Source organism: Onychomys torridus, chromosome 10 (assembly GCF_903995425.1).
Source record: "Onychomys torridus chromosome 10, mOncTor1.1, whole genome shotgun sequence".
Taxonomy (NCBI): domain Eukaryota; kingdom Metazoa; phylum Chordata; class Mammalia; order Rodentia; family Cricetidae; genus Onychomys; species Onychomys torridus.
In genome coordinates, this window is record NC_050452.1 from 30,814,785 (window position 1) to 30,831,490 (window position 16,706).

A 16,706-nucleotide genomic window follows, 5' to 3' on the forward strand; every position below is an offset into this window, starting at 1 on the left:
GAAAGGGGAAGGGACACCACTAGGCTCAGTGCACTGCCATATCACTTTGATTCATTTGTTTTTATATCCCATCTGCTTCAGTGTGGCTCCCTATTACAGTGTCAGAGCTGGATAAAGATAAACAAACAGGCAGGATCCAAGGAATAAGAGGGCCAGGAACTGCAAAATGAAGGCATTTCCCCCAGAGGGGAAGAGGCCTCAACAGACAACTCAACTCTACCATTTCCCTACAAGACAAAGGTAGCAATAAACCAGGGAATAGCCATGATCGCTCCTAACAGCTGATATATAAAGCCATTTTACTGGATAGTTTTATGTCAACCTGACACAAGCTAAAGTCAACTGAGAGGAAGGAACCTCGATTAAGAAAATGGCTTCATACTATCTAGCTGTAGGCCATTTTCTTAATTAGTGACTGATTGGAGAGGACCTAGCCCATTGTGGGTAGTGCTATCCCTGGGCTGGTGCACCTAGGTCTATAACAAAGTAGGCTGAGCCGGGCGGTGGTGGCGCATGCCTATAATCCCAGCACTCGGGAGGCAGAAGCAGGTGGATCTCTGTGAGTCTGAGGCCAGCCTGGTCTACAAAGCAAGTTCCAGGACAGCCTCCAAAAGCTACAGAGAAACCCTGTCTCGAAAAAAAATAAAATAAAATAAAATAAAGTAGGCTGAGTAAGTCATGTTAAGCAAGCCAGTAAGCAGAAGCCCCCCCCACCACCACCACCACCACCATGGCCTCTACATCAGCCCCTGCCTCCAGGATCCTGCCCTATTTGAGTTCCTGTCCTAAATTCCTTCAATGATGAACAATGATATGGAAGTGTAAGCCAAATAAACCCTTTTCTCCCCAACTTGCTTTTGGCCATGGTATTTCATCACAGCAATAGTAACCCTAACAAAGACATCATACATGTGTTAGATAGAATCTGCACTAAACCTTGCACATATTAACCCACTTAATCCCACAACCACAATTGGGCTTTTTCACTCCAATTCTGGGGTAAATGAGCTGAGACAGCAAACACCCTGATGACCGGAATAACAAAGGTGAGTGAAGAGAGCCAATAACACACCAGGCACCCAGTACCCTTTCTCAGTACTCTGCTAGGGATTCAGAAACCTCAGTGAAGGTAAATGATGTTTAAGGTCACATAGCTAGGATGTGACATGTAAACCAAGCTGTTCCCATTATGCTACCTCACCTCCATTTCAAAAAAGGTTTGCTAAGAATCCCTGTCTCCTAAGTGACTGAAAAACCTGTCTCCTTTCCCCTTTCCTGTCTGAGACTGGTCTGAGGAATCACATAAAGCACTCTGGAAAACTGCAAACACTCGTCCAAGATAACAGGAACCAGCCAGCTACACAGATGGGATGCCCAACACAGGATGCCTCAGAAGGACTCTGACACACAAGGGTTCCCTAGGGCTCCTGAAGGCAATCACTGAATACCAAGTTCTGCAACCAGGACTCCACTGGAGGTGAGGGTACCTGCCAGCTGGCACATCAAGAACAAAGGTGTCCCCAGAAGACTGCATGACATATGAAGACCATTCATTCAGGACTGGTCTTAGGCTGATGGGGGACACTCCACATTTGTCTGATAAAGCAACTGGGGAACTCTAGGGTACTATATGTTCCCAGACCCAGATGTCTCTGGTTGACACCAAGAACTGCAAATTCTAACACTGACTTGATAGAAACACGTGCTATATGATCCCACCTGCCAAGCTCATAGTCCAAAAGCCTCCAAAGAAAAAAATATGGGGCTGATTATAGTTCTATACATATTATCTGCAGTCTCCACACCCTGGGAGACCTGGGTGACAAGGCACTAAAGGAAGGGTGCACATGGCAGGATCAACACAATAAGAATTGTGTGGCTGCACGGTAGCAACGGCACATGCCTCAACAGCAAGGCCAAGGCCAGAACACATGAAAAGGCCCAGACAGGTGCCCTGGAAGTGTGACTGGAGCACTTGGAAATGCCAGCCCCAGTGTCTGCCACTAAGAGAAGTATTAGAAACAGAGTTGCTAATGCTGGTACCACTCTCAACGGCATCCTTTTGCCTAACCCAAGAAACTGAAGTAATTAGTGAATGGCAAAGTAAGGGTAATAACCACCTGTGGGCGAGCCCACCCCCAAAAGGCAGGAGGCCAAGAAGCAACAAAGAATGTTCAAGTGAGCCAAGGACACAGAAGCAGGAGATGGCAGTCAGAAGCCAACCAGCTGATTCAGTAGCAGACATGGTCACACACTACTCCACTGTACTCTGAGGCACAGGGGAAAGGCACAACTGTCTGTAGGACACAGCTCTTAATAATGCACAGGAGACACACTACAGTTAGAGCAGGAAGCACAAGGCAATAGGTCTACATCTGATGCCCTGGCTCTGCTCCAAATAGCAAAAGTGTTACCTTGTAAAGAAGTGACTGAATGGTTGGAATAGTTTCAATTTCTTCCCCTCCTCAGTCTCAGCAACACAATCCTGCTGGTGTAAGTCACTGGTTTCCTTGATGGAGCTCAGAGTGACATCAATAAACTGTGGGTCATCATCATTCTCTAGGGTCACAATGGCACTGGAATTGCTTGTGACCATGAGGTCCAAGATGTCCTCATTGCTGACCGACAATGTAGTTGATAGTTCTGTGCCGAGACTAGACACACTGCAGACAGAGACATTGTCACTTCGGCTCAGGGCTTTGGAGGTGGGGCTGTAGAGTTTCACTGAGTCATAGCCTGTCCTGGGAAATGTAGAAGACTTCCGCACAACTTGCTCCTGCTCACTGCTGGTGGGAGCCAAGGGTGCACAGGACGGCAGGGGGCATGCACTCTGGAAGGCCCGCTCAGGGATGACCTCTGACTCAGACTGCTTTCTCTTAACGTGGACCACGCTGCAGGGGACAGGCTCTGGGTTGCCAATCTCCAGGGTAGGAATACCTGAGTCTACTGACTGAAGGCTGTGTCGATCTTCCAAAGTACCAACTTTTAGTGTGGGTCCATAGTCAGGCACTGAAAGTGATATGGGTGCCTTAATGCTCAGGTGTTGCAGGTCCTGAAGGGAATCTCCTGGCCGACCATCTAGAATGCCCATCAATGCTACACCATTCATAGAGGTGGAAAGGTTTCCATCAGTCATCTTGGTCCAAGAAGAAACTAGAGAAATACAGACGTGGAAATTAAAAACAGGTATATAAATCCAAAGATACCATTCCTCGGGCATCTTTGGACACACAGCTCCAAAGGCTGGGTTATCTTACTAAAAAGGATGCCTTTGAAAGAGTCCTACAAGTTGTGCATGGTGGCACATATTTGTAAAACCAGTGCTAGGAGACTTAGACAAGAAGCTTGTTAATTTGAAACCAGCCTGTGTGATACCCCATGCCAAAAAGAATTAAAGAAAATATCCTATACATTCAAGTTCTAACTGAGGCCCAGAACAAGAGTTTGAACACATTCTCATGACATGAACTAGGCGGGCAATAACCCACACACAAGATCACCTAGGGTAAGCAACCAGTGTTATCATCAGCTCCATCACCCTAGTCACATCTCTAGCATCCAGGCCAGCAATGGAGGCTCAAGATCTGTGCTGGGTAGGAAGGAAATGTTCTTGTGGGAATACACTACAATCTGGATCTTGTATGCCCACATGTTGAATGCTTGGTCGCAAGACTGCCGTGCAACTAGAGGACCGTGGAGCCTTTAGGAGGTTGGATGAAGTTAGATCATTGGAGGTATACCCCTAAAGTTCATATTTAGACCCCAAGCCCTTCCTTTTGATTGCCTTGTTTCCTGGATGACATGAAGTAATCAGGATTCTTCACCTGCTCCTATTATGACACTGTGTGCTTCCCTGGGCCTAAAGCAACAAGGCCAAAGGACATGGACTGAAGAAATCTCTGAAACAAGCCTTCCATTCTCACAAGTTGTTTATCTCAGGCATTCTGTCACAGTGGTACAATGATAACACAGAGGACAGACTATAAATGGGATACCTCTGACCAAAAGATGTGAATTAGGCTGCAATGGGACTATAGCTCAGTAGTGGCACTTGGCTAAAATGAGCAAAGCCATGGGCTCAATCCTAGTCATTAACTTGGTTTTTATGCTGTCTCAAAACTTCATAAGAAAAACAGCAAAGTGAATTACACACACACAAATACTCCACCTGCAGTAAGACTGCCCAAGTATACCCCAACTGGCCATACCTTTCCACAGCACTACCATGCTCACTCAGGTCCATGACATGACATGCTATTCCTTCACAACAGAAGCCAAGTACTCAGAATAGTTCAAGGTCAGACTTAGCTAGAGAGGTAGGATTTGGGGTCAGGAGGGAAGGCAGTTGGCTTGGAACAGGCTCCTTAAACTCAGGACAGGAGGCTAGTTCAGTGAAGACATGTTAATAATAGAACAAAGGCCAATGCTTGAGAGAAGAGTCTAAAGCACTGGCCACACACATACCTCAAAAGCCATGTCCAGAGTTCTCTGGCCAAAGAGGCAGGCACAAGCCAGGAGAAAATTTCAGTCTGAGGAACACAGTCCCTAGCACATTGTCAACCTTCTTGTTTTCTTTTAAAATGTCAAAACTAAAGAGATCAGATGGTACACTGTAACCTGACCACAGAGTAGAGCATAAGGACCAAAACTCCAGACTCTAGCCAGACTCTCCTGGACTATAACCCCACTACAGACAACCTTGGAAAAATTAGGTACCAAGGAAAGTGATGAACAGGCAGCTGGCCCGGGAGGGAGAGCTGCTACCATCAAACAAAACATTGCTGAAGGCTCCAAGGCACAGCAGCAGACACAGCAGTTCTTCTGCTAGGGGTGAGCCTAGCATCTACAAAGAGCCTCCTGTAGCCCTCTGGAAGCCAGTCTCCTTAAGTGCAGCAAGCAAACTGATAAAAACAAGAAGGGGGAAGAGAAGTAATCTCTCCCTCCCAGAAACTGAAGGAGTCAGTCAGACAGTGCAGTGAAAAACAAAAACAGAAACAGGAGGGAGCGACTAGAAAGGTGAAATTCAGAAATAGACTGAGCCACAGAAAACTATGGTCCTGAAAGTAAGTTAACTCCAGAGTTGTACTGACTGATAACCCACTTTTCTTACAACTTAGAAGCGTGGTGTACCACATCACAAGAAAAACACAGGCAAATTTAGTTTGTTACAGAAACAAAATTATATACAGGCTGAAAATGAGTTTTTAAACCTACAGACAAAAAGTGGGTTCATTCTCCACGAGGATCTGGGCATCACTTCAGCAGGAGTTGAACTCCTTTTCATTTTCATGGCTCACAGCGCCCTGATGTCCAACCCTAAATCCAGCAGCCATGTACCCCTTAAGGACATGGAGCACCATCTCTGTGTTCCCTGCTGTGGGGAAACCTAACCAACTGTTATGTTAAGAAACAAGAATCACAGTCTGGTGGTGGTGGCGCACGCCTTTAATCCCAGCACTTGGGAGGCAGAGGCAGGCTGATCTCTGAGTTCGAAGCCAGCCTGATCTATAAAGTGAGTACCAGGACAGCAAGGACTAAACAAAGAAACCCTGTCTCAAAAAAGAGAGAGAGACAGAGACAGAGACAGAGACAGAGAAAAGAATAAGAATCACAAGGGGTTGGGGATTTAGCTCAGTGGTAGAACCCTTGCCTAGCAAGCACAAGGCCCTGGGTTTGGTCCTCAGCTCCAGGGTGAGGGGAAGGAGTTCACAAAAAGTAGACTCAAACATATGCAAATTGGAAGTTGCACTCTTTTTAACTAAAACAAAAATACAATTAAAAAAAAACATTTTATCACATAGTTAAAAGCTAATCTTTGTCAAAGGCAAAGGTTACTAGATATTAAAACACCATCAGCCTCCAACAGATGAAATTGGCACAAAGCCTTGGTCAAAAGAAGAAATCTTTACATGCACAGGTAAAATTCTGACTCTGCCACTTACCAGCTGGGGTGACCTTAGGAGAGGTGCTTAACCTTTCTGAGTCTCAACTTCCGGCCTCCCCAGCAATGAACCCCCGCAAAACTATACTACAGGCTGGTGTGAAGACAAAAGAAACAAGAAACCTGACCTCACAGGTGCTCGCTCCATAGACATATTTCCTTGTTTTCTAGCCACATCTGGCCAAAGTGCCTACAAGAGATGCTGTTCAACTGTTAACAAGAGATTCTGCTCCTAGAGTGCACAGAAATCTGTACCGAGGCAAACTGCTGCCTATAGGGTGAGAAGCCATCTCATTCATTCAGCATCATGTTCATAGAACTGGTTCCAAAGCCCCTCCTCCAAACCTAGTCAAGAAGTGGGGAAGAAAGTAGGGCTTTGAGCCCAGAGCCATGGTGTTCCCTGACCCTGAGGCCTCTTCCAAGTTAAAAAAAAAAAAAAAAAAAAGCTGAACTCGGAGGCCTCTGGTGATTCACTAAGCCTCAGGAACACAGTGTGAGTCTTTGAGGAAATAAGCCTAAGGGGAAAGAATGCTCTGGCTTGCAACATACTTGTGCTGCCTGGTCTTATGTCAACACGCAAATGATAGTTATCTGAAAGGAGGGAATCTAAAATGAGAAAATGACTCCATAGGATGTAAGGCATTTTCTTAATTAGTGATTGATGCAGGGAGGCCTAGCGCATGGTGGTCCTAGAAAGCAGACTGAGTAAGCTAGGGAGAGCAGGCTAATAAACAGCACCCCTTCATGGTCTCTTCATCAGCTCCTGCCTCCAGGTTCCTGCCCTGTTTGAGTTCCTGCCCTGATTTCCTTTGATGATGAACTTGCTTTTTGGTCATGATGCTTTGTCACAGCACTAGTAACCCTAATGAAGACAATACTCTAGAAACAACTTCTGCAAAGGGCCAAGGCTACCTACCTGGTCCTTGAGCCCTTCCACCTGGTGCTACCAATGCCATAAAAGCAGAGGTCACACTCCAGGCCTCCCACCTTCTGCCAGTGCCCCAGAAAGGGGAAGGCTGCACAAACAAGGCACATGCTTTTGAGACGAGGCTGTAGGTGAACTTTGGAAGCTGGCCTACAGCAAGTGGCCTGCCTCCTAGTCACATGCCTTCCTTCTAAACAGAGACTGAGCCAGAACTCCCCACACTAAGCAGACTTCCCCACCTTTCAACACACAATCCAACTGGGGCCACTGTAGGGAGCAAAGAGCTCCTGCCAGCAAGGTCATCAAGGGCTTTGGAATCCAGCAAGGGGTTGAGGCCCAGGGAGCTCCCACCAGCCACCTCCTCCCTCTGCACAGCTCCCCAACCCTACCCTCCACCCCTGCAAGCCCCTTTAGGAAGCTGTAGAGCTCTTTCTATGCTCTACTGCCACCTAAAATGATGAGGTTCTACAACTATTTTCCTGTTTCTTGCCACCAGATTCCCAGACTTCAGAGCAGGAACAGCTCTACTCATTTCTGGATTTCAGTATCTGGCCACATGCCTACCATGGATTAAGGATTTTAAAAAGTAGGTGTTGAATTAATTACTAACAGCCAAGTCCTCAAGCGGGAAGGTTTCCAGGACGGTCCCATGCGTGCACATTCAACTGAAATCTGGGTTATATTCTAAGAAGCATTTAACAGAAACAATACAAATAAGAAAATCCCACTGAGTCCTAGTAACTGGGCAACCCACCTAGTAACACAGGTTACATGCAGATCTGACAGTGGGAACCACCATCCAGAAAGTCAGCAAAAGGAAACAATATTCCTATGTTCATTTTCTGTCATCTATGTGAGTAACATCAGAGAGATACAATCTGCCTGCAACAACCACTCTAGCCTGGGCAGACTCAGGCACTGGCTGAGCCCATCTAGGGAGAAAGAAGCACACTGCCAGAGGAGGCACAGAACGCAGAGTAAATGGTGATTAGTCACCGCTTTCCGGACTAGAGAAAAACACACAAAATATGAAGCAGGCATAAGAGGAAGGCCGTTTTTAACCCGCATAGCAAGACCACGTGAGTTTCATGTGCTCTGCAGGAAGCAAAGAGGAAACTGCCTGAGCATCTGGAACAGCCCAACTGTCACCCCCATAGGGCAGTTCTTAGAGTAAGACAAGTGACAAAGAAGAAACTCTACCAGTGACATGGAGAGGGCCATGTGAGACAGTCTAATCCAGACCAACCACTTGATTTCCTCCTCCCCAAAATCCAAGATTTAGGATATGGCCAGAATCTTCACCAAAAAAACAAAAAACAAAAACAACAAACAAACAAACACATTTCTGAAACCTAGACCAAATGACTTACTTTTGACCTCAGAAAAGAAAATCTCCCTGGTGGCTGCAGAACAAACAGGGCCTAGCAGGCCTTTCTGACCCAGCTCCCCTCTGGATGTTCCTGGGGGAAAGGGCTTCCTAGCACCAGCAGCAAGGGAATACTGCTGTTCTCTCTGACCATCAAAGGACAGGACAGTACATCCACCTTAGCTGCCATGCCTCCCCTCGGTGCAGCTCTACCTGATTTCCAGGTCCTTATTCTAAGAGCAAGGCACCCAGGGCTTGTTTCTACTCTGCCATGCCTGGAGTCACGTAAATCACAGAGTCAGTACAGGAGAGTAGGGTCACAAGTAAAACTAGCATTTAATGCAGACCAGGCTCTGTTCTATGCTGAATAGGCCCCACCAAGTCTTCTGTATCTAGCATCCACAGCATTCTTGAGAAAGTCTCTTGGGGTCCCTGAGGTTTCACAGAGTTCTGATGAGGCCTCTAGCTTCCTCACAGAAGCAGTGGCTCCACCAGACTACATCTCAGCCAAGAACACAAGGTGTTCAAGACAAACTAGCTCAGGAAAGGCTAGAAGCAAGATCTAACCCCAAGGAGACCTACAGATAGGAGTGGTGCATTTATGTGAATTCCCCTGCACTGCAGAGAGCTCCACAGGAACTAAGGAGGCAAGTTTCTCTTTAAGTTCTGACTGGCAAGAAAGACAAAGGGGTCAGGAATCCTAGGTCTCAGGTACCGGAGCATTACCAGTTTACAGGAGCAGCCGCCTACCAGGGCCTGCTGGGTGCTCAACTTTCACACCCATCTACTGAGAGATGCACTAGCAAACCTCAGCTCAAGACTAAGGGCCAGGGATAAGAAAACAGTATGCTAGGCTAACCTGGATCTGACTCAAGAATGGGAGCAGCCCCTGGAAGGCTCTTCACTCTTTGCACTGCCACTGTGCAGAATGGAAGTCGATTATAAAAGGCCTTTCTTTTTAGATGGGTTATTGGGGGGGGCATGCGAAAATAGCCCTAAAACAATTTCCTAAACTCATACATTCCTCTGGAGGGTGAATGGCAACTTACCTGAGGTTCCCACATTCTGGGCCAACAGTTTCATCCATACAGCAGGCTTCAAAGCTTGTGGCATTAAACTGTTGAGGGTCCCAAAGGCTCAAAGCCCTAAAGAGCAGACTCTTAACTTATATGGGCCACAGGTGCCATGATTAAAAGGCTTAAATGAGATACTTTAAATTAAGGACACAGAACACATGCAGTGTTCCTTCCTCTCCCAAATGTTTCAGCTATGTTTAATGACTAAACAGATGCTTGTGAAGTACATCAGTAGATATGCAGACCCCTTCATAAATACAACAAAATTTAACCTCCTTAATTCTCTCTCACTATGTACCCCTGGCTGGCCTAGAGCTCATTAAGCAGACCATACTGGCCTCAGACTCATAGAAATTTGCCTGCTGCTGCCTCCAGAGTCCTGGGAATAAAGGCAGATTTAATTCTTAATACAAGAGACCGCTCTGAGCACTCACCATGGGCTGTACATTTGAGGGGCCACATGACCTAGTTACAAATATGCCATGTATACCATAGACACTGAAATGTAACGAAGCAAAGCAATTTGCTCAAAGTTGCACAAGGGAAGTTGGATTCAGGCCAGGTATGACATCAAAGCCCCACACATGGCCTGCTGAAATACTTAAGAATATATAAGTCCTCAACTTTGTGATAATCAGTAAACTGAATGCTTAACAACTTTTACCTGTTTTGGTTTTTTGTTTGTTTGTTTTTTCAAGACAGGGTTCCAGGGTTCCTCTGTGTAACAGTACTGGCTGTCCCAGAACTCACTTTGTAGACTAGGCTGGCCTTGAACTCACTGAGGCCTCTGCCTCTCAAGTGCTGGGATTAAAGGCATGCACCACCACCACCCAGCTAACTTTTACCATTTTATATGTTAGATTTCAATAGAAATGGATTTTTAAAATTATTTTATGTGAATGAGTATTTTGCCTCCATGTATGTCTGTGCACCAGGTGTGTGCCTGGTGCCTACTAAGGTCAGAAAAGCACACCAGATTCCCTAGAACTGGAGTTCCACAGGTGGTTGTGAGCTGCCATATGGGTGTTAGGAATTGAACCTGGGCCCTCTTGAAGACCAACAAATGTTCATAAGTGCTGAGCCCTCTCTCCAGCCCCAAAAACTTTTTGAAATAGGGACAGCAAGATGGTTCAGTGGATAAAGGCACTTGCTGCACATGCCTAGCAACTTGAATTCCATCCCTAGAACCATTGTAATGGTAGAAAGAGAACTGACTCCAAAAGTTGTCCTCCAACCTCCACACACACAGCATGGGCATGCTCAACCACACACACATCACAGCAAACACAACAATAATGAAAATTTGTAAAAGTTTTTAGGATCAGAGAGATGGATCAGTTGGTAAAGGTGCTTGCTGCCAAGCCTAATGACCTGAGTTCAATCCACAGCCACAGGACCCTCTAATAGGAGAAAACTGGCTTAAAAGTTGTCCTCAGACCTATACAGACACAGACACACATACACACAAATAAGTAAATGAATGTAATTTTACAAGATAGTTTTAAGGTAATGTGGGAGGAGCTACAGACTCTGGAGTAGACTTCCTGGATTCAAATCCCAGCTCCTCCACTGGCCAGTTGTGTGACCTTGAATTAATTTAACTTCACATGCCTTAGTTCCACTGCAAAATGAAGTCAATACTGGCCTCTATCTTACCAGGCAATTAGCAAGATTGGGGGAAGAAAGCCACATAATGCCTTTATACCATGCCTGGCATGAGCTAAGCCTTAGAAGATCTTGGCTAGTGTTATTCTTCTTGGCACAGAGGTGGACAGCCAACTCAGGTCCACTATTTTAACATCTTTGCATTAAAAGTCCAGACACAGGGGGCTGGAGAGGTAGATCAGCTGTTAAGAGCACTAGTTGCTCTTCCAAAAGACCAGGGTTCAATTCCCAGCACCCACACAATAGCTTATAACTGTCTAACTCGAGTTCCAGAGAATCCAACATCCTCAAACAGATACACATGCAGGCAAAACACCAATTGCACATAAAAAAAAAAAAAAAGATAAAAATAAAGGAAAGAAAGAAAGCCCAGACACAGCAAACTCTGTGTACACAGGGCCTGGCTGTACAGCTTCTCTCTTCACACATGCTATGTGGTACTGACTGAACTCTGGGCCTCAATTATCCCAAGTAAAAAATGAAATTAGTCAAACTGATCTACTTCTGAGTTTTCCAGCTCAACAGTCTCAATACTCCTGGCTGAAGACGCTTTCTTTATATCCAGTCTAAAAGCAAATGTCAGGAGACCATACATACTCAATTTCCTAAACTCTTTTATGTATAAATATCTCTTCTGACAAATCCTCTCCAAGGTCTCAGGACCCCACACCATGTGGCAAATACGCTCAGTGCTGAGGCTGAGAATATGAAGTTGAGGGTCTCTAAGCCATGGGGAGTCAGACTTCAAGGCAAAGCTCCCGGAAGTCATGTCCTACTCACTGTTAGAGAGGCTTACACAAGGAGAGAACTGGTCCTGGTGGAGGAGGGGAAGCAAACATGTATAACAGGGTCAGGGCTAACTGAAGGTGCTAGAGACACAGATCCCCAGTAGCCAAGAGAGATGCTGAATATGAGGAGATGGGCTGAGGGCAGAGGACAAAAACTCTGCTGTCTCCAAAGACACAACTCATGTCAGAGAAGAGCTAAGCAAACACACACCAGGGCCTGCTGGGGCCACTGAGGACAGCAGGGTGAGCAGAGCCTTGTCTTGTGGTATGCCAACCTCAGTCTACACCTACCCCTGTCTCTCTCACCTCATCTCCCATTGTCACACCTTCTCTTAATGTTCCAGAAGAGTGCACTTGATAACCCTAAGCAGCAGGCATATGCCCAGTTCTCATTACAGCTGGGTCTTATCAGGATCATGGAGTGCGATCTCAATGGGTCAAACCCATACAACAAAGCAAGCAGTGAAAGAGCTGGGGGAGGGGAGAAGCAGTACCAAACCTGAGACTTAGTTTGGCACGGGCACAGAAGTGTGCCAAGACTGCTCCAAAAGCTAGCCCAGTCCCTTTAGCGGAGGTGCCAACAGCCACCAGCATCCCATCCTTCAAAGAAGCCTCCAAGGTGCTAACCTCTTGCAGATGAGGGTGCCGGGGAGAGTCCCCAAACACCAGGACTCCCTCCTCAACCAGTCAACATGAAATAATCATAGGATAGCCAGGGCCTCCAGAAATCACAAACTGCAGTAGTGCATACAGAATCTTCTAGAGCAAAACTTCTAATTCCACCTGGGAGATAAAGGTCCCATCTATAAGACAGAGGCAATTTTGAGTTTCACTGGGCCTGGTCAGGAGGTATCTCTGACATTCCCAACCTCATTGTGGCTCAGCAGTCCGTGCTGGCTAGCACCCTCTAGAAAACTAACCAAGCCCCTGCAGGGTTGACAAGATCTTGAGTAGTGGTTAGGGGCAGAGGTCAGCTTGTTCCTCTAGCCTACCAATCTGCCCAATACCGAGGGTCTCTAGAGAGAAAATGAGTTCTACAGTCCAACAGTGGAAGATCTGAGAAGGATATAGCTCAGGGAATAGGGATCTGAGGAGAGTGGGGTCTAGGGTCCCTACCTGCATGACCTTCTGCAGTCCAAGGACCAGGGTAAGGAGGCCCAAGAGGGAAGAGGAAAGAGTGGGTCAGGAGATTTAAGGAAGAGGTTTGGCAGTCTGAGGAGAACTCGGTATGAGGAGGAAGAAGATATGAATACACCACAAAGGGCTGAGGAGGAAGGACTGAGGAGAACAAAGGTCTGAACAGGTCAGGGGTCCGAGGAGGATTCAGGCTCCTGATGCCCAGGGCAGACTCATTTGCAACCCACAGCCTCAGGCAAGTCAGAAGAGCCAGTCACAGCCTCTCGGCTGAGAAAACGTCTGGAAAAGGGGTCTGAGGAGGAAGAAGATTCGAGACACACCAGGGATCTGAGGGCTGCCTATGAACATGCCAGGGGTCTGAAGAGGCCTGGGCTCTGAAGAGAGGGATTTGAGGAGGACACAGAGCTCAGAAGACCACAGGGGTCTGAGGAGGACTAAGGGCAGAGATCTAAACACGACAAGAGTCTGAGGAAGACACTGGCTCCGGACGCGCAGGGCAAGACTCCTCTGTGGCTCACAGCCCGGCATCTGAGGAGAAAACTTTTCACCAAGTTGTGGAAAAGGCGCAAGTCACCACAGGCTCTGGCCGAGGGCAGTCGCGCGCGCGCGCACACACGCACCAGTCGGACACCCGCCCTCCCACCCGCCCTCTCAGGAGCCTGGCCGCTCCGGGCCGCCCCGTCAGGCCAGCGCAGCAGCAGGTGGCAGCGGCTCTCGCCAGCCCTCCTCAACCTCTCAGCCTGACCCCGCAGAGGCCCTCAGTACCCGAGCTACCGCAGCTCCACCGCCATCTCCGGGCCCGTGGCCCGCAGCCCAGGCCCCGTGGGGCCCGCCACTTGCTGAGCGAGGAAGCTAGACACTGTAGACGCTCTCGGCTGCAGCAGGTGCTCGCCAGCCGCCCGCCGCTCAAAGCAGCTGGAGCTAGGCCACGCCCCCACCACGCCCCGCGCTCCATAGCCACGCCCCCACCGCTCCTCCACAGCTCTTCCCAGCAACCCAACACCCAAGTTCAAACATCCGGTCTCGGGGCGGGGGGGGGAGGGGGCGGGCCTCAGGAGTACCGCCACGCCCCCTGCTCCGTAGACACGCCCACCCCCGAGAGCTCACTAGCCATGTCCTCCGCTCTTCCGGTCCCGCAGTCCACCCTAGTCACACTCCCTGGGACAGCCGTATTGCCACGCCCCATGCTCCCTTAGCCACACCCTCACGCTCCCTAGCCACGCCCCCACCAGTCCTCCACCGCTCTTCCGCCCGGGCTCTCGTCCCCCGCCGCGCCTCCGCTGAGCTTAAAGGCAGACGCTCACTGGCGCCGCTCCTCCGGCCTGCCCAAGCATCCGCCCTGGGTTTCAGGAGTTGTGTCCCCGACCTTCTTCTGTCCTCAGGCCCAAGTGGAGGTGCGAGGGAAGCCCTGAGAGAGTCACAGTGTCCACACTTGGCACTGCAGAAGCCCGGGCCGGGTCCCTTACCTGGTCAGCTCCGCCCGCGGCCATCTTGGAAGTGGGAAGCAGAGGGAGGGGGAAGAAGCGCATGGGGCTGGGCCAGGCATGGGGAGCCGAACGGCGGAGCGCATCGATGGGGTGCCCCTGTCCAGCAGCTGGGGGCATCTTCGCAAGGCCCACGCGAGTAAGGGGATCCTGGGTACGGATCTGTGACCTCGGAACGCCCTCACGGCACAGCATTAGCCTCTTCATTGTGAAACGGGCATTTCTCATCACCAACTCATTGCACTTAGTGCCTAGTGCTGTGCTCCCAAACTTTTGTCTTGACTTTAATATTTTAGTACCCAAAACCCAGCAGGCGGGTCCTCGAGAGGTGATGTACAGGGTTCCTTAGTGTGTTTTGAAAGCTGTGTGATGCACTCATTTAGGAACTAGACGGGGTCTCACTAGACTGCATCCCACTCTGGGCCTGGGACTCAGTGCCTCTTGAGTGCTCGGATTAAAGGTGTGTGCCACCACATCCAGCTTTATATACAGGTTATTATTTTTTTAAGTAGCAAAAACTAGGCAGATACAATTTATGAACAAATCTAATTCAGAGGGTAGAAGTCCGCTAAAGCTGAGAAGGAAGGTGCCTGTAGAGGACATTTCCTTCTAGGTCACTGAATCCCATTTCACTTCCTGAAGTCTTAGCTCACCATTTCCTGAGCCTGGGATACTGTAGAGACTTGAGTGATTGTTGGATTCATACTGAGAGGACTCAGAGTTACTTATGTTTATTCTAGGGGTTGTTAGAGTCTGAGAAATCAGCAAAAACAAACAAACCCCGAAGCCTGACTCAGTCTGTGGGAAGGCTTGAACCATCATAGGTCTACAGGAAGAATAATCTCCCTGCCCTAGCAGACACCTGGAGACATGCAGGAGGAGATTCATTTGTCTTTATTACAGTTCTTAGTTTATGATAGCCTCAAAGTTGCAACCTAGAAAAAGAAGACTTTGAACTTCTGATCCGCCTGCCTCTACCTCCCCAGTGCTGGGATTACAGGAATGTCCCACCCCTCCTGCTTTCATTTCATTCATTTCATTCATTACATTTATTTCAAAACATTAGGTGATGGCTCAACCCCTGTACAGCTTTGTCAAACATCTTCAAATATTTTCACAAATCTGAATACAGTAAAGAGGAAGCCTTTCACAAGACTGAGGCTCAAAGGCTATGAAATGCATGCCATCCCTAGGGATGAAAGAAGACAGAGGCTAGGGAATAGCTCAGTGCGGTGAGTTCAGCTCCAAGCAGGACGGGGGAGGAGAGGAAGAAACAGCAGACTGAGGTGCTTGGCCATGTCTGAGTGTTTTGGGTCAGCTTATGTTTTGTAACTTTTAAACTTTTCCCATATCGTGTGCTGGTTCACAAGGAAGCAGTGTTTATGTCTCACACAGTCACATGAGGCCATGAGAATGAGGCTCTCAGCCCATCACTCCAGAGCCTTGAGCTAAGTAAACCCAGCCTTGTGCCCATTAGATGAACAGGAAGACACCTACCCAAGAAGTTTTCAGCCCCATAAGCCTAACAGCACTGGCTGCTGTTGAGAATGAGGACCACCCTAGCAGGGAGATGGCTGGATTGTGGGACATCAGGCTGTGGCCATTCTTGGAGCCCAGTGGTGCCTACAGGCTATTTGAAAGTCTTGATAGACCCCGGCTTCGCTTTCCTCCCTGGATCATGACTGTGATTGCTATTAGCTCCCATTTACAATGGCAGGAGGGTGAAGGCTTAAATAGGCAATCTTTTGGTGGCATGCAGATTGCTGAGAGACTTCCAGCGCATCCCTCAGTATTCGGTGCATCACAGAAATTTGTAAGGTGCTTAAGTTGCTGGCAGTTTTAAGAGAGAACAATGCCAGGTTTCCATCACACCCGTTGGTGCCCTCACAGCTGGACTTAAACACCAGCTGGAAAGCAGAGACTTGCCTCAGTACCAACTCACACTCTAACACATTGGATCAGTATGTCCTCTTGCACAGGAGTCCTTGTGAATCCTCACCTCCCAGCCCTAATGGTGAGTCTCAGAGTTTCAAAACCTTGTAATGACAAGGGACCATTGTCCTGTTTCCAGAGTCAGAAACTCTTTGTGGTGCACAGGTTTGCAGTTGGCACCCTCTGTATGACTTTGCCTCACCTTCACCAACCCTGCACCAGAACTGGTGTCTCCCTGGGGACTCATCATCACTTCCCATCCCTTTGATTTGACCTACATCTCACCTTTTGTCATCCATGCCCAGAAGTGGTCTAGATAAAGCCTCATTATAACTTGAATCTGAAACAAAAACCATAGTCAATGGCATTACGGCATGTGGTCACTTTCAACC

General features: G+C 48.1%; 1 protein-coding gene across 2 annotated transcripts in view; it reads right to left on the reverse strand.

Moving 5' to 3' along the window:
* The window catches only part of Tbc1d14 (TBC1 domain family member 14), a 91,110-nt gene extending 76,702 nt beyond the window's left edge, over positions 1 to 14,408 (reverse strand). The window contains exons 1-2 of one of the 2 annotated variants that reach the window (XM_036200912.1): positions 14,365 to 14,408; positions 2,415 to 3,153 (exon numbers count right to left, since the gene is read on the reverse strand). In XM_036200912.1, the coding sequence (XP_036056805.1) occupies positions 2,415 to 3,136 (722 nt within the window). In that variant the 5' untranslated portion in view covers positions 3,137 to 3,153; positions 14,365 to 14,408. Of the gene's footprint in view, positions 1 to 2,414; positions 3,154 to 13,663; positions 13,805 to 14,364 lie in introns of those variants that run through there. The other variant, XM_036200913.1, reaches the window with a different exon arrangement.
* Positions 14,409 to 16,706: the final 2,298 nt, after the last annotated feature.